This window comes from Ptychodera flava, chromosome 11, assembly GCF_041260155.1.
Source record: "Ptychodera flava strain L36383 chromosome 11, AS_Pfla_20210202, whole genome shotgun sequence".
Classification (NCBI taxonomy): Eukaryota; Metazoa; Hemichordata; class Enteropneusta; family Ptychoderidae; genus Ptychodera; species Ptychodera flava.
This window is the reverse complement of record NC_091938.1, coordinates 6,988,011-7,012,473: the sequence shown is the minus strand read 5'-3', so window position 1 is coordinate 7,012,473 and position 24,463 is coordinate 6,988,011. Positions and strand designations below refer to the sequence as shown.

At 38.2% G+C, this 24,463-nt stretch overlaps 1 protein-coding gene across 1 annotated transcript; it reads left to right on the top strand.

Annotated features, from left to right (window-relative positions):
* The first annotated feature begins 1,236 nt into the window (after window positions 1–1,236).
* Window positions 1,237–21,429, top strand: LOC139144142 (probable serine/threonine-protein kinase dyrk2). Its single transcript, XM_070714804.1, has 8 exons — window positions 1,237–1,404; window positions 5,422–5,520; window positions 11,101–13,143; window positions 13,916–14,069; window positions 14,663–14,949; window positions 15,734–15,883; window positions 18,329–18,469; window positions 21,293–21,429. The coding sequence occupies exons 1-8, from the start codon at window positions 1,237–1,239 to the stop codon at window positions 21,311–21,313; spliced, it is 3,063 nt and encodes a 1,020-aa protein (XP_070570905.1). The 3' UTR covers window positions 21,314–21,429.
* The last annotated feature ends 3,034 nt before the right edge of the window (window positions 21,430–24,463 follow it).

Below are 24,463 nucleotides of genomic sequence, written 5' to 3'. Positions count from 1 at the left end.
GCACTTTCAAAGTACCACACCCCAGATTGATTGAAAAGATGAAGTATCATGGCATAAATGGAAATATTCTACAGTGGGTCAAAGCATGAATGACAAATACAAAACAGCGAGTGGTCATAAATGGAGCATCATCTGAATGGAGAATACGTCACAAGTGGTGTCCCAAAGGGTTCAGTTTTTGGACCAATACTCTACATCAATCATACTGGCGGTGAAATTAGTTCTGAACTCAAAAATTTACTGAGAATACCGAGACATATCATCCCTTGCGAAAATGTAGTGATCCTGAAATTCTACGAGCTGATTTGGACAAGCTACAAAAAATGAGTTAATACTGGCGGACGCATATTGGCAACCCCTTCAATAAATACTCAATGAACAATATTCACTGGGACGTACAACTGAAGAAAATGATCTACTTCATTCTACCTTAAAACCTTCAAGCAAATGTGATACGTTTGAAAAAAGCAAACAGAATGTTGATCTCATCAAACGATCATTGTCGATCAAATAAAAAAATGTCATTCTTCGTCTTTACAAGCAACTTGTTAGACCACAGCGCGAGCATGCAGTACAAGCTTGGTCACCATGGCTACAAAAGGACATAAAAATCTTAGCACGGCAAATAACACCTAAACTGCAACACTACAATCATCAAAATAGACTTAAACAGCTTGGTTTAATAACACTTGAACAAAGAAGAATTCGCGGCGACATGATTCAAAGCTAGAATTAGTTATCAAAGGCCATGACCACTGTAACCTTTCACTTGATTTAGCAGCCGACTCCAGAACTTGAGGACACTGTCCCAAACTTCATAAACTAACCGTTCGACTTAACAAAAGAAAGTACTTTTTCAGCAAGAGTTGTGGACACCTGGAATGAATTACCAGCCGATGTCATTAATGCAGAAAGTGGGACCTCCTTCAAGAGCAGCTACGACCGCCTACTACAAGTTCGAACTTTCACAGAAGGATTCTAATATACTTTCCCATACCCAAACTGAACAAAAAAGTACGTAAAGGCCTTTCGTTTACAGGACTGATCACTGGTTTAGTTTTTTGTTCAAGTTAAAATGGACGAATTAACTGAATTTTTGGCAAACCTAAAAGACCAATAAATTAGGATAGGCCTCACCACTTTCCGATATTTCCGTCTGCCATACTCTCTGAGTCGTGGTACTCAAGTCCAATCGGCCGACTGAATCTCTCTCTGTTAAAGTTCCGATTGCTCGCAATGACCATGCCTTCAAGTTGCCGTGCAAAGGGTTCCTATTTTTTAACTTCGATTATTTCCCTGCTTTCATCCATTTTTTATCGTGACGGCAAAGCCACAACAGGCAAAGCCACAACAGACAGCGAGAACGTGAGGCCCCTACGTGAGAGGTTGAGAGTATCAACAGGGGTAAATGTGTAGAGGGTACTGTTTCACGTCACCGCATGGTCCATCAGTGAAATCTGACTGCCGTTAAGGAGTGTTTCATCGCAAAGTTAAAAGCCACGACTTGTTTTTGCGACAAAATAGCGCTACCAACGGCGAAATTTTGAAAGGAAAGTTTGTGTTTTTTTTGTGAAAAATCTCCGAAAACCTAGGCGCGCGCGGACGCAAAACAAAGAATTTACTTACTTTGGCCTTATTCAAGAAGTTCACGGCTTTTATTCCATAAACAAACACATCTAGATACTATTTTAGCATTTATTCTAACTACTAGCGAAAATGATACCAAAAAACATACATTTTTTCATGCCCGCAACCCGCATCCCGCAACCCGCAAAATAGCGCATCCGGTATTTTGCAGCCTTTATTTTCTTGACAATGATTATTTGAAGTTTGTATTTGTATATAACTTTTACAGTAGGCAAGATACAGAGTGTTGTCATCACATTTACTGAACAATTTTCAAGCAAAAATGCGACAGGTTTTTGATCCTTTTTGTGAATCATATAAATTCATGACAATAAGTGATGAATTACTATCAATTATTAATAATAATTCTGAAATGCATAGTAGATCCCAGTATTTAAAAATTGTACTTAAATTGTTTTTGAAATGTGTGTGTTTGAGAGAGAGAGAGAGAGAGAGAGAGAGAGAGAGAGAGAGAGAGAGAGAGAGAGAGAGAGAGAGAGAGAGAGAGACTTTCTGTGAATGTGTGCTTATATTTTGAAGCCTTTATTTTCTTGAAAATGATTATTTAAATCTTAAATCTTCAAATTAACAAATAAATATTATTTGGTATTACAATTACTTTGATATGCAAAAATGAAAAATATTAGCAGCAAAATCATTCAATCTGTAAATTTATCTGTGTTTATTCAATCATCTAGTTGAATAAAATATTGAGGCAAAAAGAACGCAGCTATTGCTAATAATTGCCACAGAGTTTTAGAACTCGCAATTCCCATTTCAGAGTGTACCTGTTTTCAATAATTTTCCCTTGTTAAAGGGGTAAATAATATTTTGTTTTCCCTTTTCCAAGTGTCGTATTTTCGAAAGTTTTGTATGGGCTGGTTCATCGGTTGTTAGGCCTAGGGGTGTCAGGTTGTACCGCGGGCGTTTTACGTCCTTGATCTCCTGCGCGCGTTATGCTCGTAAGAGATCGACTCGTCCTCTATTATCAACTTCGTCCTGATTCGTTGAAAGTTACAAATCGCGCCGGTTCCTAGGTGACGATGCAAATCACATCCATGGAATGTTCTTTTGCTCACGTCATTTTCGTCATTCATTCGAAGCAGCGATGTCCTCACCAAACAGTACTTACGAAGCAATTACTCTAAAAATCATTATTTTGTTCATATTAATGGAAATTACGACAAGAAACGTCGATCGTAAGTTGAAGTGCACTATATTGTTCTGTGACGCATTTTATTTTAGTGACCCGAATTTACGTCTCCAATTGTTTCATGTGTGCAAGCTGGTTTGTGTTTTTCACCACCACAGAAAGGAACTCCGGAAGGCGAGCTAGAACGTAGTTGAACTCAGCACGATCGTGACGTAGCTGTACGTCCATAGCTGTGGTGTTTTCAGACGGGTTTCCTGCCTTTTACGGGCTGAAAACCAGACTGTAAAAGGCAGGAATCCCGTCTGAAAATACCATAACTATGGACCTACAGCTAGATCGTGACGAGTATGCAGCTAGATCGTGACGAGTATGTCTATGAAGTATTCCAAATGGCATCTTCAACCCACGTTTTACTTATATTTATTAAAGCAAATAACTGGTATGACTATCAATTTCGTCATGCTGTTTTTGCGTGTTCGATATTCACGATTTCGTGTTTCATGCAATACACGCAGAGGTATATCGCATGTCATCCTGAACAAGTTCTCATGTAATGAAGTGTTTTTTATTAACGCAAGGAAACGACACGGAGACAGGTTTGGCCGAAATCCAGGGGCGATGGCACATCCAGGCGTTGTTACCGCCTTCCCCCGAGGCCACTGGCAGATTTGAATGGCCTCGGGGGAGGGCAGCCTGTTACCAAGATGCACGCACTGTCGCGGCGCGGCGGGGGCGTCTAGGCGTCGCGACGGCGGTACGGGGCCGGGGTCCCTCACGGGATCCCACCGCACGTCGGGTAACGTGTTACCGGGTGCCCACTACAGGTCCATGACAGTAACCCCATGGTCATGGACCTTTATGTCGAAATACAGAAAAGTACAGTTCTCTTTGTGTGTGATCGGCTTATCCTGCAGAGCAACGAAATTAAGTTTTTTTTTCAGTGGAGAGTGGGTGGGAGTTTGCGAGGTGAACTTGAGCGTGGCAAGAGTTAATGGCCGATGTGCGCGTGCAGGGTCGAGTGCACTGATATGTGGGTAATGACTCAGGTGGTGCACGCGGATTAGGTTACGTCTAGTCTATGGTACACACAGTGATTGGTAAGACAGAGCGATGCGTGGTGACCTAGTATACGCACCCATGGTCCCGGTCCCGGTCTCGTTCTCCGTGTCCTTCCCCAACGTTAACATGATTATAGCCAAGCCATAATCACCCACTATTCGTGACGGAGAACTCTTTCGGTGCAAGTGTCATGTCGGGGCATAGCTCCTTTTGGCAATTGGCAACGCGTTCCTTGTGGTAATTGGTTATTTTTCCGAAATTCATTTTTGCTAGTACACGATAACAACAAACCGGCGATCAGTGAGTCAAATACGAGTGAACCGCGGCGGGCGATTTGTGCACTTAGATGGGCCGTGCTTAAATTTAGGTACGATGCCATTGCGCTGTTTTGACCCGTGAAAGTATCTTAAATATTTCCCATTGCCAAATAATCAAACTCTTCTGACTTTCAGGGGTTAATTATGTTTTGTTTTCCCTTTTCAAATATCCGTATTTTCGAAAGAGTTTTGTTTTGTATGCTCTCGGATCATTGGACTGGTTCACGGGTTGTTAGGGGAAGCAGGGTTTATCAGGGTGACCGTGTTCTCACCTTTGAGACCCGACCCTGCGTCCGTTAGGCGCTAAGAGAATCGACGCGTCCTTTATTGACAGCTTCGTCCTGATTCGCTGAAAGTTATAAATCGCCCCACGCAATGACAGTTCCTAGGTGACGATGCAAATTGCATCCATGGAACGTTCTGTTGCCACACGCACTGTACTGATTCACGATTCTGCAGATCCGTCGATTGTTTTAGACAGCATTCATTCGAAACAGCGATGTCCTCATCAAACAGTGCTTGCAAAGCAATCGCTCTGAAAATCATTATTTTGTTCGTCTTCATGGAATTTTCGACAAGAAACGCCAATCGTAAGTGGATGTGCAAGAGATTGTTCTGTGATGCATTTTTCGAGATGGACGCGGATTTACGTCCCTGATTATTTCTTGTTTATAAGCTGGTTTGTGTTTCCGACCCAACGCAAACACAGGACACAAAGCAAGATGCTGTGTATTGTGAAAATACTTCATAGTAGGCGACGTCGGCCCATATTTTTTCTGATTTGCTGCTATATGAATACCTTATTACTATGGTTCATTGTACAGTTGTTCCGTGTTTTGTCTTCACTATTTCACGTTCCTTACGAATTTAATCAGGCAAGTACCGACACAGGCGGTTGTAATAGTACTCCTGTGTTTCATCCATCAAAAACTTCGCAAGTGAACACTCCACACACATTAAAATGAAATAATTTTAGTTTTCCCAATTATAACTCTTTATAGCAATCAATGTTTATGAATTTTTGTTCACTTCACTTATGCGTGTTTCACATGTAGGTTGTGTGTGTTGTTTGATTGTTATATAGGCCTAGCAATCAAACTAGGAGAAACGGGGGAAACTATTACATGTTTCTTTTGAAAGATTTATTTATTTATTTATTATTTATTTATTTATTTATTACGTGTTTCTTTTGAAAGATTTATTTATTTATTATTTATTTATTTATTTATTTATTTATTTATCTATTTATTTATTTATTTTATATAGTTATTTATTTATTTATTTATTTATTTATTTAAAGGATCTCCTGCAGTGTCTGTATCAAAGGAGGCAGTGGTTGATTCCCGAAGCAATTGTTTACAGAAGGTAAAGGACTCATTCACTATGCAACTCTCCACTTAGTTTAGCCATAGACCCTTGAGAAATGGTTTAGCTTACATGTAATAAGTTGATCTCTTATCATAAATCTCCAAAAAAATGATTGGGTGACAAAATATAATTTTTGATTGACATATATGAGAATATAGTTTGCTATTCAGAATTTGAGTGCATACATGTGATCCTACAGATAATAACAATTTCTTCCTTGACAGCAGCCCATTGAGTGCCAAAAGGTTAATATTTTTTCAAGGGAACAATTAGAAACTGTCTGTCAATGATGACAAGTATCAAACAAAGTATCAAAGTGGATCTCTTTGTCGCTTGATTGATATAATTGTGTATTTTTGAGTAAGTCTGTTCTCAGCTTAGCAGCAACATAGCTGTAATGCTTGGTAGTATTTTCATGATATGTTGTTTAAACAACAAGTTCATATTAACTCTTTTCTTAATCATCTTTAAAAACAAAAACAGTCTGCACAATGTAACAAGTTCAGTATGCAGTTTCATCATCGACAAAGAAGTTTGGTTTGATGTTATCAACAATAACATAGAATGCTACAAACATATAAACAGTATTACAAATTTAATTACCAAGCATTTCTTAAAGGCAGAGCCTCCCTTTAAAAGGACGCCAAGGTATGGCGGCGTTCATTGTGTAAGTGGACACCAAACAGGCAACACGCGGGCACACGCTCCAGAAAATGCCACTTTTTAGTTTTCCCCGCCGCAAAAACCCAGACAGACTGCCAAGCGGTCAGCGTGAAGTTGCTGCTGATCGAACTCTGTGGTTATATTCAAAGTCTAACGCGACTGGAAGACAATGTTTTAGGAAATTCGAGCGTTTGTGGTGGGAATCAATGACCGTTGACTATTTGAACTGACCGTCAATCAAAAGCTTGCATAAACTCTGTTTGCAGGATTAGCAACATGTGACAAAAGGTTGAGATGAGTTTGTGTAATTAATGTTATAGAAATCAAACATCATACTGGCCATGTGTTTGACTGGGAGGAGAACTCCACTAATGCGAGAACCAGGGATTGAAAAGTGCCGCTTTAAAGACACAAAGTCACTCTCTTTGTGACTTCTTTGTGATATCAAGAAATCATGGTATACTTGCATAAAGCTCTCCAAATGTACAAAATGACTGCAATATACAAAAGTGTCAAAAGTTACCCCATTGCTGAAAGTAAACAGAAAATCTGTTTACTTTCAGCAATTGCTGAAAATTAATTTTAGTTAATTTTAATTACTTTTTAATTAATTAAGATTCCATTGCAAAAGCTTACATGAGGCCTAAACTTTATGTAACAGTGTATGGTCAGCCATGCATGTAAATATTAGTACACAGAACTAGATTGTTTGTAAAGATCGTAAAATGTTTCACTGAGTGTTTAAAACATAATCTTGTCTGGCTGCAAACAAGTTGTGTACAGTTGAACAGTGTTTCAGTATGTTTCAAGAAGTCAAAAACACAATCTGCTTTTCATATGAAACAAAATTTGTGAAAAAATGCTCAAAAAAGAATGACTGTGTCTCTTTAATAGTTTTGGTAGCAGGACAACACATTTTACTCAAAGACCAAGCAAAAATACTGATAAATGCACCACAAAGTACAGTACACAGAGCTTTCATTATGGAGGATTATTGGTAATCAGTGTTCGCGGTGACTTTTTTCTCCTCGCGTACGGCATACGCATTAGTCTGCTAAAATTGCGTAATGGCTGGATTTGAGTGCGTAATTTCACTTCCGCACTCGATTGTTGAAAAAACTGACAGCAAAATACAATGTGCCGTTGAATAAACCTACACTACATATTCGGATTGTACGATGTAACATAATATGAAAACAGTTTAACGAACAACTCGAACAATGTTGAAACGTAACAGCGAAGGGTATACATGCAACCGTCACAACACATCGGGCAACCCAAAAGTTAGAGTTATGGCAGCTTATCCAGACGGTTTCTGGACGTTTCGTCACCAAGTCGTTTCGGCCCAAGATGTTTCGGCCATCCAATTTCAGGCCCCAAGTCCGAGTCGTTTCGGCACCGCAACCCAAGACGTTTCGACACCGCTGAAGGCTACCTTTGGGAACTAGTGCTGGAGCGTAATGTTACAAATCAAAGTACTAAAAAGTATAGTGTCAACTAACATTCACGTACATGCTTAATCTTTGTGAGAACATGGGAAGAGACCGTAAGAAATATCATTTTCAAATCTGTGACACAAGTTTATCGATATCAATAGCCGCCGACACGGAAAAAGTTTGAAAGCGGTGAGGAAACAGCACGGCAAAATTCACACAAAATGCACATAAAGTACTGGTCAGACCGCAAAGGTCACGCTTACGAATATGACGGATCAGTCAATTACTAAATAGTTTGAAAAAAAAATCGAAACACAGATGCCGAAACGTTGGGTTGCGGTGCCGAAGTGACTTGGGACCGGAAATTGAGAGGCCGAAACGACTTGGTGCCTGAACGACCAGTTACCATCCGCATCCAGACACTTCTGCAGTGTTCAAAATTTATCGGGATTCCGACGCGCTCTACCAATGAATCATTTTTTTCACGGACTCGTAGAGCAAAGTTGAAAGAAATTAAAACAGATTTGTCTGCTTCGACGCCACGCTGCATGTGTGCTTGATCAAAATTTGGGAACCAGTCTGCACGATAACCCGGCTTTTGAGGTGTGGCCGGTACCAGCGATTGATTGGGTATTGGAGGGTGATTGGCATGTGCGACATCATGTCAGAAACCATTTTCTTCATGGTGGGTTCACCCACTAAGCTATACATAGCAATTAATATTCGTTATCATACGAAGATATTCTACAATAATTTGATATTGTTTGTAATTTATTCAATAATAATAATTATTTTCTTGATGATTTGAAAACGTTGACAACCTCAATATGCACGTGTTCTATGACAGTTAAATTTCCCACCCTGTGCATAAATGGTTGACACTTCGACGAGAGTTGACCGATGTCGATGCTATAACATCAAAACAGAAGAACAGAAACTCACATGGTTCTTAAAGTTACGGATCAAATTTAAAGCTAATTATCTTTCTACGGTAGAAATGAAGATGGGTACAAAAATGGCTTTCCTAGAATACACCTAGATTGAAAGGTCTGAATGTCGCGATCACATGAACTTCCCGACCGGTCCAACTACCCGTCGACTGCCGTACTGACTGTCAAGATTCGATGTCTAAACATCAAAGAGCTGCTGTGTACCAGACCCCAAAGAGTACTACCATATTTACAGAAAGCTACAAAATATGCGTCTGTTTTTACTCACTATGACTGAATCCTGTCTCAAAGCTGTTGTCATCAATATATATTTGGAGCGCAAATTTCCTGACGGGCAGTGTTTGGATGCCGGATACGATCATCGTTGTATGGACAATACCATCAATGATCGTTGACACTCGATGAAAAATCGACGGCTGGGACTATTATTTTGTTTGGTTTCATAGCGAGTAATGGGCTCTGGTACAGAGAATCCGACTGATTACAGATATTAGAAGGTAAAGTTCCTGTCGGGCAGTGACGGGCAGCAGTATGACCCCTTCTCATCGAACGCTTGAAACACTGCCTGCGATCGCAGACCAGTTGAGGCATCGACAGAAATTTTAGTTGTCAGGATTTTTTTCAACAAATACGCTGATACGGGCTACCACAAGTTTACCTCTGAATGCAGTAATTTTAGCAACCAATACTACATTAATAAAGAAATGGGCTCATACACCGACGAGTTATTCCGTATTGTGCAATTTCCGTGCGTTTCGAGTGTCGCGCCAGTCAAGCTAGGATTCATGAGCGAATAATACACGACAGCTCATTATGCATGACCTCATTATGTCTAGACTCTAAACCAATAGGCACAGCTCTGAGATGTCATATGATATTATTCATGAGCATTTGTTTACAACATATGCGATTTTCGCGCCACGTCGTTAGCCTTGGTTTTCTTGATTATTTACGCCTATTTTACCTTATTAAGGCATAGCTGATGAGTCATACTTTGAGGGCAATAATAATCGGCTAATCTGCATTCAAGAAAGTGGTAAGGGATTGGCTAGTACCGCGCTTCGCGCCCTAATGACTGGAATTTGACGTGTGTCAATCAATAGTTTTCACTGAAAGTTACTCAAAATCGTGTCAATCAGAGCAATTACCGACGAAGGGGCAAGCCCCGATGACTAACATGAAGCTGTATGTTGCCAGGAGTAAACCATTGCCGATTGGAGAGGTTTGCATTCCTCTGACGGTACTTACGTTGGAACATAATCGGCTTGAAAATTTAGGGTTTTTCATTGTTTCGCTCAAAAGTTTACAGTGCTGAGAACACATTTTAACGAACAACAGTAAAAATTAATCATTTTTAAATAATGAGTAATACCTCAAGGCCTTATTTTTCGTACTAAATTGTCTACATGATTTTTAGACCAAAAATTACAAAGTTTCAAAGAGAGGTCCTGTCAACCCCACAGAAAATGTACCCTCCATATCTTCGTGCAGTGAGGTCACCAGCCGAGCGAGCGGGACTCTAGCACCCGTTTACAGTATTGTGGAAGCTATGCCAAAATTGACACTTGCAGCCTTTTCAAGCAGCGTCGTCCTCAACAGCAGGATTATGCCACAAAATTGACAAAATTTTCATATTTTGCCCTATATTCACACACGTGAATTCGCTCCATTTCAGCCGACGATCGCGTGCCTAGTGGCCCAGATGATTTATTTTTACGTTTATATTGACAATGGGGTACGTTTAATCTGCATAGTTTGGCGATTGACTCTTTAGACCAAAAATTACAAGTTTTGAAAGTTGAGTTCGTTCAAAATCAAGTAATTTTAGCTACCCGATTGAAAATTGATAAAATTATATTTTAAAATATGTATATTGCCAAAAAATTTGTCGACAATATTCTTCAGACCTATAGCCGACACTTACCATCTCAAAAACAGTAAAAATATACCTTACTTTATGAGAAAACCGCATCTTTATTTTGGGATATTGCTGGCTTTGTTTTCTTTTAATGACGCCACTGAAAGACGCCATTTTTGCCGATATTACCCGTCATGCAATGGTACCGGAAAAAAGCCCGGTCGTCGTGCAGACTGAACAGCGAGACGCGATGATCGTGCACGGTTGGCATTTATATAATTTGTCGCAACATTTCTGTCAATCACTCACTTTCAGAAACTATCGCTCGCCTGAAAATTAGCAACGTAATTCATAGGCACAGCTGACATGATAACGTGCCTAACGTGATAACGTGTGGACTACGATGCCGATTTGTCAGACAACGCCCAGAGAATCCGAAACTTTCCACACAAAATGAGTGATTGACAGAAATGTATTGCAACAAATTTCATCTGGTTGTCGCCTAAGCTCAGTCGTGGGGAGTGCTTTCGGTGTTATCCTTCGCGTATAGAAAACGCATAACGATGAAAAAAATGCGTAGAGAGTCAATTTCAATGCGTAAATACGCACGATTTTTGCGTAAACGCGAACTCTGGTAATGCATTTTATTTTCAAAATTTTCCAATTACAGAGACCAGCACCACCAATCAAACAGAGCATCATACCTAGAGACATCACTAGGCTTTTCAAGCAAGAACCTGCTCAATCAAGGAAACCTAGTGGTTCTAGGAAAGTGGTTGCTGGGCCAGATACAACGAGGCCATCGTCTTCTGGTAAACCAGTTATTCGTGATTCAGAATTTCTACATTCTGAGGAGGCCCTTTGGATAAAAAGCCGTGCCAAAACCACTGCAAATGACAGACCAGATGAGAAGGCAGAGTCATCAAGACCTCCTTCAGGAACCACCAAGAAGAGACCAGTGCCTAGGCCTGCGGAAACGGCGCCAACTTCTGCGAAGCCTGTAGTCCAAAGAGATTCAGAATTTCTGCATTCTGAGGATGCTCTTTGGATAAGAAGTCGTGCCCATGCCAGTGCCAAGGACAACCAAGACAGAGAGTGCAGGTCCTCAAAACCCCGCACAAGAGAGGCGGCGACTGCTGAGGGTAAAAAAACAGTGATTAGGCCAGAAGTAGTCAAATCATCAACTTCTGGGAAACCTGTTGTCCAAAGAGACTCAGAATTTTTACATTCTGAAGAGGCACTTTGGATCAAAAGTCGCTGCCCTGCCAGTGCAAAGGAGAAACAAGACGGAAAGCGCAAGTCATCAAGCTCCCGTTCAAAAGAGGTGACAGCTGATGGTAAACCAGTGGTTCGTCCAGGAACAGCAAAACCATCTGCATCAGGCAAAGCTGTCATCCAACATGACTCAGAATTTTTACATTCTGAAGAGGCACTTTGGATCAAAAGTCGCCGCCCTGCCAGTGCAAAGGAGAAACAAGACGGAAAGCGTAAGTCATCAAGCTCCCGTTCAAAAGAGGTGACAGCTGATGGTAAACCAGTGGTTCGTCCAGGAACAGCAAAACCATCTGCATCAGGCAAAGCTGTCATCCAACGTGACTCAGAATTTTTACATTCTGAAGAGGCACTTTGGATCAAAAGTCGCCGCCCTGCCAGTGCAAAGGAGAAACAAGACGGAAAGCGCAAGTCATCAAGCTCCCGTTCAAAAGAGGTGACAGCTGATGGTAAACCAGTGGTTCGTCCAGGAACAGCAAAACCATCTGCGTCAGGCAAAGCTGTCATCCAACGTGACTCAGAATTTTTACATTCTGAAGAGGCACTTTGGATCAAAAGTCGCCGCCCTGCCAGTGCAAAGGAGAAACAAGACGGAAAGCGCAAGTCATCAAGCTCCCGTTCAAAAGAGGTGACAGCTGATGGTAAACCAGTGGTTAGTCCAGGAACAGCAAAACCATCTGCATCAGGCAAAGCTGTCATCCAACGTGACTCAGAATTTTTACATTCAGAGGACGCGCTCTGGATAAAAAGTCGCACCCGAGCCAGAGCAAAAGAAAAATCAGATAGCAAACATTCAAGATCTGATTTAAAAGGAGCATCTGCTGATCGTAAGACAGCTGCTAGGCCAGAACCAGCAAAGCCAGCAACTTCTGGTAAAACTCCAGCAGTTAAGCAAGACACAAAGACAGTGGTTCCGAGACCACTTCCAAAACCACCCACTGCTGGCAGTAAACCAGATGTACAAAATCAAAACAACTCTGCCGAGGCAGCAGCGGGTCACAAACCAAACCTCCAGCACTCATCAGGACATCCACAAGCTAGGCAAGCAACAGTCACTGCTACAACCATCGCCAAAACAGCTGATGTCAACGGCAAGCCCTCCAAGACATCATGTGCCAAAACAGCTGCCTCAAGAGTTCGAAGTGCTTCTCTGCCCGAGGAAAGTGGATCTGCTAATCCAGGTTTGAGCCAAGGGCCACCAGCGGAAACTCCTGCCGCACAGCCTAAACCTAAAAGACATAGGAAAGTCAAGAAACCTGCGATAAAGAAAGCAGAACTGCCACCACAAATGCCAGTGACACCATATATTCCAGTGCGCTACACACCTGGTACAGACTGTAGCAGCAACATGGCCGGCCAACATCCAAGAGTGGCTGACGGAGCAGTTTATTTAAACCGCTACGAGTTTGTTAAGAAACTTGGATATGGCGCATATGGAATGGTGAGTATACCATGTATTATATATGAGCCAAAGTTGCTGTCTTTGAAGATTTTGTATTGTTTGAGAAGTCATTTGTATTTTTTGACTACTTGTGAAATGTGCCAAGAAAGTGGCCCACTAATAAACAAAATACAGAAATGGATCATAACAATTTCTGTTGTATTGACCTAAAATATTTACTACTTTGGTTATCATAGCTACCCTTGCAAATTGCAAAGTTGTATAAACACTGCTTGCAATTGCCCCTTTAATTAACTGCCATGGTTCAGTTCAAACCCAATATTTTAATGTTGTGACTGAAAGTGACCATTGCAACCAACTGTTTTTCAAATTGATCTTTCCTACTCAAGTGTTGCAATAATTATCACTCCAGCAGTTTGTTAAAATGAATCTAATAAAGTCTGTATTCAACATGCTTTTAGTAGTACAACCTAAATTACAAAATTTGAATATTAACTAGCATGACCATTTTCAATGGAATAAATTAATTTTGAAGAAGTTTAAGCTGTTTGTTCTTCTCTACAGTCAAAGAAATCAAATTTTCTTTCAACATATAGTATTCTTGCATGCAGAAATGTCCATCTATTTACATGAACACAAGTTTTGTCACCATGAATTCAGCACTGTTGTAATTTTAGAATCTATATTCTGTTCCTTTCCTGTATGCAACAATTTTCATGCTGGTTTACATCTTTCTGAGAAATACTCATTTATTTTACAATCGTTAGATAACAGAAATGAGTCTGTTCACCCACTTGATAATTCATTTCAGGTTGTCAAGGTATTTGACAGAGAAAGCCAGGAGCATAAGGCAATCAAAATGATTGATCTCGGCACCAAGAAGAGCGAGCACAAGCTGCTCAGAGCCGAGATTAAAGTACTGAACTGGCTCAAAGAGAAAAATACAGTGGACAATGTACACATTGGTAAGATGAGTTGAAGTTTTCCTTTCTGTTCATTTATGTATTTGGGTCAGCTTGTTCTAACTCTTTATACAAAGGAGATCAGAATGGGTTGCATGTGTGCATTATCTACTTTGATTTCTATTTAACAGTGGTATAGTTGTTACATTTACTTCACCCAAACACAAAGAAAAACACATATTATATTTTGATAGTACCCACTCATAGTCACACAATATCACAACTGTGTTCAGAGAATATTAAAATATACCTCCACTTGATGAAAAGGATCAATCATCTCATCATGCGTTCAGGACAAGGACAAGAAACGGAAGTTGATATTTAAAAACAAAATATTAAAAAAATTCTTTAAGACTATAACAGTTACTTAAAGCTATAGGCCTTTAACAGCAGATAAACCAGATTATCTGAAATCCCACTGCTCAATTTGTCACAGAATTATATATAAAGTGTACGAGAATCAGTCATTACTTCTTACACTTATTTATGTATGTATAAAGAAATGTTAAATCTTAAATTTCTATTTTTCAAATATGAGCAAATATGATCAAAGATAATGGTTTTTCTCCATTCTTTCATTTCATATCTCCCTGCAGTGATGATGGAATCAGTGTTCCAATACAAAAACTCTCTCTGTCCTGTCTTGCCACTGTATGCTTACGACCTGCGAACAATGATGAAGAAGTCTAAAGCTCAGACATGGACTCTTCGCATGCTACAAACAGTGGCAAGACAGCTCCTGACGGCACTGATATTCCTGAGCAGTTCTGGTGTCGACATTGTCCACTGTGATATCAAGCCCGAGAACATCATGCTGGCTGATACAAAGAAGTGCGACGTTAAGCTCATTGACTTTGGCCTTGCCCTTCATCGGAGTGAATGTGTAAGAACAAAGTTTAATATTAGACATATCTCATGTGCAGTCAGCACATTTTCAATTAACAGCCTTTCACATCAGTGTGTGTTCAAAACTTTTAATATATGGAATTAACCCTTTGAGTGCTGTAATTTTTCCCACCTAAAATTTAGTGCAACATTTTACCAATTTTTATGAATCTTTCTGAAATAATTTTGATAATTTTGGACCAAATGGACATCACATTTCATTACCTACATTTTTGTATCAAAATCTTGGCAAATATCTGAAAAAATTTACTGGGTTATATTTTGTAAAGGCAACAAAAGTTGACTTTGGTGCTCAAAAGATTAAGGTAGTCATGCGTCGAAAAGTCACAAGTCTAAAACTCTAGGATGAAAGCTTATTGTTTTTATTTGTCAGTTGTTGTTGTTGTTGTTTTGATTTTTATGAGAAGATCAAGTGTGTTAAGCTCACCACAATGAAGTTACACATGATATTGTGTTACTTTACTTCATAATTGCTGTCTGATTGGAATTCGATCTTCTGTCATGAAGATTGAGGTACTCGCTCTGGATTCCACATACTGATCATCATCATGTCACATGATTGTTCTCCTTAGAAAGGATTGAAATACTTCCAGAAAATCTTAACAGATATTGAAATACCGCAATTTGTATAAATGTGGTCTGTACTTTATTTTGTGTATAATCCAGCAAAGTGAATACATTATATGGGTTTATGTATTTCACTTCTTTCTTGGAGATACCAACAAGATCAAACTAACAACATCATTCCCTTTTATATATAGCGGAAAGGCCTACGTCTCCAGACACGCTATTATCGAGCTCCTGAAGTTGTCTTTGGAACCGATTTTGATGCGGCCATAGATGTATGGAGCCTTGGCGTAGTACTGTGTGAACTCTACACTGGAAAGGGACTTTTCCGTGCTAAGGATGAGGTTGGTATATATCTCACCAAGATTAACCCTTTTAGCACTAATTTTTCCCAAAAAATATCAGGGCAACATTTTACCAATTTATGAATTTTCTGTAATTTTACCATGATTTTGAACTCAATGGACATAAATTTTCATGGGCTACACTTTTTGACCAAAATTTTGGGAAAAATCAGAAAAAAATTGTCTATATCTGAAAGAAATTGTTGGCATTATATTTATTATTTATTTATTTATTTATTTATTTATTTATTTATTTATTCGGAAGACCAACAGGAATAAAATCCCAATTACAGGCTCCGCTCGACATAAAAAGAAATACAAGCACAATCACACAAAATAAACAATAAAAACAATATATACAATAAAAACAGACAATTGCGATTCACAAACGAGATCATGTATAAAAATAATTCTTTACACTATTTTTAAAAAGACTAAATCTGTCAAAAATATCGATATTTGGATTATATTTGCAATTTCGTTAAAAGTGGACAGAGCACGTGGAATAAAAGAGTACTTGCGAACATTAATTCTGGTTGCTGGTACCGAAATGGACAGTTAAACCTTAAAGTTCGTTGAACATTCAGTGGGATTTGTGTTAAATAAGAACTGTTAACCACAGAATGAATACATTTGTATAAAAAACAGAGATCAGAAACTTTTCTACGATTAAAAAGGGGAGGTAGTTTGAAAAATGTGCATAATTTTCTATACTCTGAAGAACAGTAAGGTATGTTTTGTTTAAAGCATAAGTATCTGATAAATTTCTTTTGAACACGTTCAACTTTATCAACTAGGTTCTTTTGCCATGGATTCCATATAACAGAACAGAAATCGAGGCAGCTCCGTACCAAAGAAATGTACAAGGCCTTCACTGACTTTACATTATGGAAATCTTGACAATTGCGTTTTAAAAAACCTAGATTGCGCATTGCTTTCTTGACGACAGTATCAATGTGCTCGGAAAAATCCATGGAGCCACAAAGTATGACACCAAGGTCCTTGATTGACGTAAAACGTGTGATTGGAGTTGTATTAATTGAGTAATTAAAAAGAATCATCTTAGTCTTATTAGTAAAACTAATGAAGCCACATTTGTCAATATTAACTTAAGCTTCCATGTTGAACACCAACGGACAACCCTGTCAAGATCATCTTGCAACAATGCGCAATCAGAAATTGACTGGATAGTTTTATAAAGCTTCGAATCATCTGCATATAAAATAACATTTGATGACCGAGCACATGTTGACAGATCATTTACGTATAAAATAAAAAGCAGGGGACCAATAATAGAACCCTGGGTACACCAGATACAACTGGGCACCATTTGGAAAAACTTCCCTCAATGACAGTTCTCTGGGAGCGATCAGACAGATACGACTCAAGCCACTTAATGCAATTTCCGGTATAACCGAAAGAAGAAAGTTTGTGAATAAGTAGTTTATGAGAAATGGAATCGAAAGCTTTACTGAAGTCAAGATAAATTGAATCAGTTTGTAATTTATTGTTGAACGCTGTTGAAATAAAGTCTGTGTAAGTGGCTAGATTGGTCTCGACGCTTCTCCCAAGAACAAAACCGTGTTGATCATTATATTGTATAAAGGGCAACAAAAATCGACTTTGACACTCAAAGGTTTAAGTGTTTCAGTATGTTTACAGAGCTAAACTGAGCTGTCATTCAGCAAACTTTGTGATGTCGGAGCAAACTTGCTCAAAACCGAATTGTCTCCATAGACCATTAATGTTATCAAACCTGTGAATTAAATTTTGTGACAAAAAGTTCATAGGATGCCCTGACCTTCAGAAATCTTGAGTTATGGAATGGATTTACACCCATTCACTACACATGAGATGACGTATATGACAGTTGCAAAGTTATAATTTGTGAACTGGTGTACCGGACAAATGAATATTGTTTCATAATACGAGAAATGCTAGCAGTTCTGGCTATCTTTATCATATTCTGAAACCTCTTACTTTGAGGACATCTTGTTTTCCCACTGAAAAAATTATGCGTTGCCGTGTTTGCCATTGAGGTCAAATGACTTGTAGTGATCAGTCAGCTACTGATATTTGGGGTCAGGAAAGTTTAGTTCATAAGGTTTCTGTACAGGATGCATAATTTTAAACCATAATGGTTCATTCCAAACCCATCATTAGCAATGATGAAGGAGACCTGTCTACAGGTAGCTAACAGATAGCTTACTCCTTCAGTACAATGAACAGGCTTTAATACTATAACTACCTTCAGTATCAGCTAAAGAATATTTTTAATCACTCATTCAACCTTGTGAATTAACTCAAAGAAATTCTCATTTCAGTCTGTACGTAGTCAATTTCAAGAAAATGTTTTTTGAAGTAATAGTTGTTGTAATAATATAAAGATTAACAGGAATTTCAGAGTACTTTTTCCTGATATTTAAATTTCTTCTACATTAACAGAAAGGTCTAGTGGGAGAGTTTGTTGAAGTTCTCGGTGAATGTCCTAAAAAGATTCTGGACAAAGGAAAGTTTACAAATCGGTATTTTGACAAGAAAGACGACGGAGAGTATGAACTGACAAGGTCAGGAACCAATGCGGCTGTAAGTAACATACATTTTATAAAGTCACATTGATTTTGAAGCTTGTCAACATCTTATGGAGAGAATTCTTGATCAATTTTTATTCCTTGTACTTTTCTTTCAGGATCTGAACTGAATGTGGGATATATTTTAGTAAAACATCTGTCAAAATTTCTTGTTAGACCACAAAATTAAAATATTAGAAGCCTTTTTGGATCGCTATACTCTTTCTATACTTTTTGCATCAAAGGATTTGACTCAGCTATAGAAAATTTTATTGTGATGTTTCAGACTGCAGGTTTTTTGAATTAGTTATCTGTTCAAGAACTTTGAACCTTTTAACGTTAACTTCACTATGAAAGCTTTAATGCTGTCCGGTACAAAACAATGTTTTTGTGTCCAAAAAATCTAATATGTTTGCCATTCAGTGAGATATTAAAGTTTCACAAGGTTTACAGACAAGCTTTATAAGCAATGCCATAACCATGAAATGTATGATGTATCACATCATCTCTATCATAGACCAGGATTCAAAGTGTCATAATGACCAGAAGAGAAAGCATACAGATCAAAGCTGATAATGATAGACATAGTGTAGAGAATTAACTATTAATGACACTTACTTGTAGGTTAATCCATTCAGTCGACCCTTGGATAAAATCTTAACTTTTGTGCAGGCTGCCAAGAGTAAGTTCGGTAAAAATCCCTGTGAGAAAGAATTTGATAAATTCTTTGACTTGGTGCAAAGGTTAGTGAGAGTCAGGAATGTTAGTCTTTTAGTAAACTCTTAGATTTTTAAGTACTGAGAAAAACTAAAAAAGATAGCTAGCAGATATATTTTAGGAACTTAGCCTATTAGCAAAGTTATCTGTACATACTGTACACATCTGGTGTATATTAGTTTAAATATTTTGATTAAGCAAAATGTTCACAGTTTGTTAGGAATTTTGTTCTCTCACTTAGTAGTTGATGTCTACCCATCCAGAAAAACCAACCTTTAACAATTTCTGGAGCTTTGTTCAGAAACTTAACAAAGTTAACTATACATTTTGCACAAATGCAAAACGTTTCATAGCATAAAGTATCTGGTCAGTGCAGCTGACAACATTGTATGGCTGTATGTAGTAGCTAGCATTAATGTAAGCAACATTCAATGGGTAATTTTCAGACAGGGGTTAGTCAGCGATCACTTTCTGATTTTGGGAAGCGGCATAAAAGCAATCGTCCCCGGAAGTAAATATTATTTTTCAGTATTTTTATTGGTTTCTATTAAACCAATGTCAGTTTCTGCATTTCAATGACTATATGAGCACCAGAATATAAGTGATACCGTCATTGGTACACATTGAACTTCCTTAGTCAAGGTAAGGTATAGCATATGGCATTTGATTAGAAATGTAAGTTCACCAAATATGATCAATAGTTACTCGATGTAAATTCTACACAACATAAAACTGAAGTCCTAATTTTTTTTTATATCCTTACTGGTATAATTGTAATGGCATGATGAATTAGTCAGTATTGTTGGTTTCCCTGATTTGGGAGTCCTGAAAAACTATATTGAAATTATCACAGTCGATTTGGTTTTTGGTTTCTGGTTCAAAAATACCAAAAAATATTCATTTGGTTTGTTTGACCATATCAAGAGTCACTAATCTATTGTTGCTTTCAATATTTTAATTGTGACATCTGGCAAAGAACAGTGTTTGGTTTGGAGAGCCTGGCCTGAAAATGTTACTTTATTCTCCTGTTAGATTTCACCAAAACTGTGTTTTCAACGTCAATAGTGGTTTGTTTTTTATCTGTTGATATCATAATTAATTCATAGAAAATAGTAATTTGTTTGAAAATTTCAGTGAGTAAATTTGTTTCTGTCATCTTTGAAAACTGTATATGTAAATCAGCCCTTGTCTTTATCGGATTTGCAACTTAAGAACATCAAATTGGATTAATTTTTTGCCAAAATTGCCTTACGAGGAGAGTACTCCCTCTAAACAACACTTATATCCTCCACCTCCACTTAAGTACTCTCCTTTCTGTCTTTGAAATTAAAATACTTGTAGAATATATTTTCATCCATTGTCTTTGTATTGCATCTGAAGGCATTAACATTGGTCAAAAGTTTTCAAAATTGTCTCATAACAGGAGATATCTCTCTGACACAATTTCCTGTCGCTTTGCTTGCCTTTTTTTCCATCTATAAAATATACCTTTCTTAGCTGAAGAAAATTTTACCCAAAAACACCATGCTTGATATACTCTGTCACTATACCAGACAAAGTGTTACAGTTCTATGCAGGCCAAGGGGACAGAGTAATACTGATTTACATATACGGTCCTCTCGACTAATTTCAAATTTGATGGACAGGATGAGCAACTCAATTAACTCTTGCAATGTAAAATCATAGGCCCTAAAGAGAGATTCACGATTGCACATTTCTTAAGGAAACTGTTGTCAGTAATTACATGCTTTGGTACAGTTTTTGCATATTCCAGTATAATTGATCAATTATAATAGAATACATAGTGATTAAGCAGTGACCATTGTGGAACAGTGAACATGTGTTTGCTTGTATGTCAGACCTCACTGTATGCTGTGCTGATATTTTCATATTTCCTTTCCTGTCCATTGTCTTTGTGACGCACGCCAAGCCCTTAGAATATTTTAGTTTTCCGGTGGTACTGTAACATTGACGTGTTATTGTCCAGTTGTTTCTTTCCTTGTGAAAAGTCAACACCATAGATGTGTAAAGAAAAGCCATCTAGGAATGATAATATGTCATATTGCTGTGTTACCTTCTTTGGGTAAGAATTTTTCTTTTACTTCTGTAAACACTTCTACAGGATGTTGGTGTACGATGCTGAAAGTCGCATCAACGCACAGACTGCTTACTCGCATCCTTTCATAAATCCAAAGCATGAGACTCCGGCCTTCCTGGCTCGGCAAAGACGCAGAGAAGGTGCAGCCAGAGCACCAGAATCTCCACCACCAGCTGACTCCCCTAGCAGCCAAGGTATTTTGAGACCATCCGAGTTCTATACCACAGATGTAGTTCTGTTGAGCCATATTTGTCAATGAAAGGGTGAAAAAAGTTTATTGTGTCTGTGACCAGAAGTGTCATACATTTACAAAAACTTCTATCGTTTCATTTGATATTAAATAAGGCCAGAGGAAAAACAATTCTTTCTCGAATTTTTTGGCAAAGCTACAGAAAAGACAAGCAAAACTTTTATATATCTTGTTTTTATGAACCACTAGTTACATTGTTACTGATGACTTGGAGTCTAGATTTTACAAACTGTCTACAATAATGGAGGCGTTACATCCACAGACAGTATTATGAGAACAAATTTTGAGCATTTCCACATGCTCTCAGAAGAAAACAAAAACCTATAAAAATATGTTCATGCATAAAAATATGCACTATAAATTACAATACGGAAGTATATATTTGCCTCATTTTTAAAAAAGTTCCAAATTGGCTAAGGGACTGGTCAGTTTCTTCGGCCTGGGGGGGGGCCGGTGGATTATTTTTTGCCGACGTCAAAAAGTGGCTGACCCCCCCCTATTCCAAATTTTGAAAACAGGGTGACCCCCCCTATTCCAAATTTCTAAAACAGGGTGACCCCCCCCCCCCCGGGCGCGACAAAGGTAAAACAAAAGATGGACATAAATTATATATATATATATATATATATATATATATATATATATAATATATATTATATTTTACATTTTACATATATTTATATTTTAAATAGTCATTCTATGTTTTAGTGAAATTGTTGACATGTCAGTTGTAAGATAGGAATTTCAAAGTGTCAATCTTAAAGTTTAAATACAGTACATTTTGAATGAGCTGTGAATGTATTTCACACTTTCTCTGCTTAACCAGATGTCCTGAACTGTTGTACAGAAATGGATGTCAATCATTAATATCAAAGAGGAAAAAGCAGTGAATCAAAAACTTTGATGGGTGTTAAGACTTGCCAACCATCCAATTAAATCTACTGAGGAGCCATAGAGAGCTTTTTTAGCCAAATCTGATGTGTACAGTGTCTGAGAGGACCTTTTCTTGTGTAACATTGAAACCATAAAAGCACAGCTAATAATGACAAAAACTGCCTTTTTTAACTGTTATTTTGTTCATAAAAAAGCATCTTTCTACAGAAAACCTATGAAACAAAGGAAAATAATTGCATCAATGAGAAGGAAAGATATCTTGTCATTTTTCTATCTCTAAAATAAGTCACTATCAAATATATATTGTGAAATATTTGTGCATGTTGCTTTCTCATACTGAATTCTCACACAGAGAACAGAAAAGTATCAGAAATTTGTCATCCTATTCATATGAAATGCAGATTTCATAATGGTACACTTTCACTAAGCAAACATCAAGATATCTCTGAAAGTATGGCGCCCGAAGGGCGCGCCAAAAAATATGAAACATCCTGATATCTCTGATATATATGCCTTGTATATTAAAGTCATGCACCTGAAGGGCATGCTGAAAGATGTATGATATATTAAAGTAATGAGCTTGAAGAGCACGCTGAAAAATATTGAACATACAGATATCTCTGATGTATGTATGCTTGATATGTTAAAGTTGGGCGTGCTGAAAAATATGACTGATTATTAAAGTTACGCGCCCGAAGGGCACGCCGAAAAATACAACTGAATGATGAATTTTGTGGCTGACACTAGCATTTTAGGCAATGATGAGCCTGTGTCAAAATTCAAAAACACACTGACCCCCCCTATTGGGCATTTCAAAAACATGGTGACCCCCCCCTATCACCAAAGTCAAAAACAGGGTGCCCCCCCCCCCATGAATCCACCGCCCCCCCCCCCCAGGCTGAAGAAAACTGACCAGTCCCTAAAGAAAAAGTGGCAATTCCAAGGTATAATTTATTCATATTCTTGGCTTTAACTACAGTTGCTTTTTGTTCTCAAACTAACATTTTGCCACGGTCATAGTGATAACTTGAATAAAGCATTTTTGTTTTCGTCTTGTCAGAATCGTGAAACTTTTATTTTTTAGAGGTCAACATACAAACACCTTATCAAATGAGTGCAAAATTTGAGTTTAGTTACTGGCCAATGATGTTGACCCATAATTGTAATGAAAGTCAGGTACATATGAAGTTGGAGACATATACTTTTGAACGACACCTGGTGCCTGAACTCTATTGTCGAATAATTTCTTAAACTGCAGATCCCAGCAAGAAGGGAATTGTACCCACCATCAGAAATATCGTTGCCAGTGCACTGTGCAGATCAACGCCTGTGGTGTCTGATGCTGTTAACCGGAACAAGAACACTGAACACGGTGAGATATTGATAACCCTGTCGATTGCAAAAAAGACTTTCACCACCTTTGTTTGCCTCAAAGCCTATTAGCAATGGTGACTTTGGACCTGTACAGGGACATTGGGTGTAAAGATTAAAGATGTTTCATGGACTACTGGTATTTGCAATGTTACCGGTATACACTGTTTCAGCTATTTTGCATCTGTAGACAAATATGTTTTTTTCATAGCCTCGCATCAAGCTGGTGAAAACAGTGTCTTTTCATTTAGTTTGTGTTGTTACTTCTCAGAATGGACAGTTGCTTTTTTTTATTTATTTATTTATTCATTTGAATTCCAATACAGATATGGCATAGTTTAAAACCATATACATCGACACTTACAGGAAGATTTTAGTAAAACCAGATAAAAAGGGGTTACAGCCAGTTAAGGCAAATGCCAAACAACCAGGACAAACCATGAAATCAAAGAAAAATGCACTTTTCTTTTGTTGTATGCACGTATCTTACAATGGATTAATCTTGCCATTTATCTTTCAGTTGCAGATGAAAAGGCAACACTGAAAAAGAGCACGTCCCAGGCTACAGCAGAGCTGTTAGGATCCAGTGCCTCTGAGTTGAAACCTGAGAGCCATGAGAAAAAGATGAAGAGATCAAAAAAAGCCTCTGCCGATGTAGATGATAAGAAAGGTAATCTAAA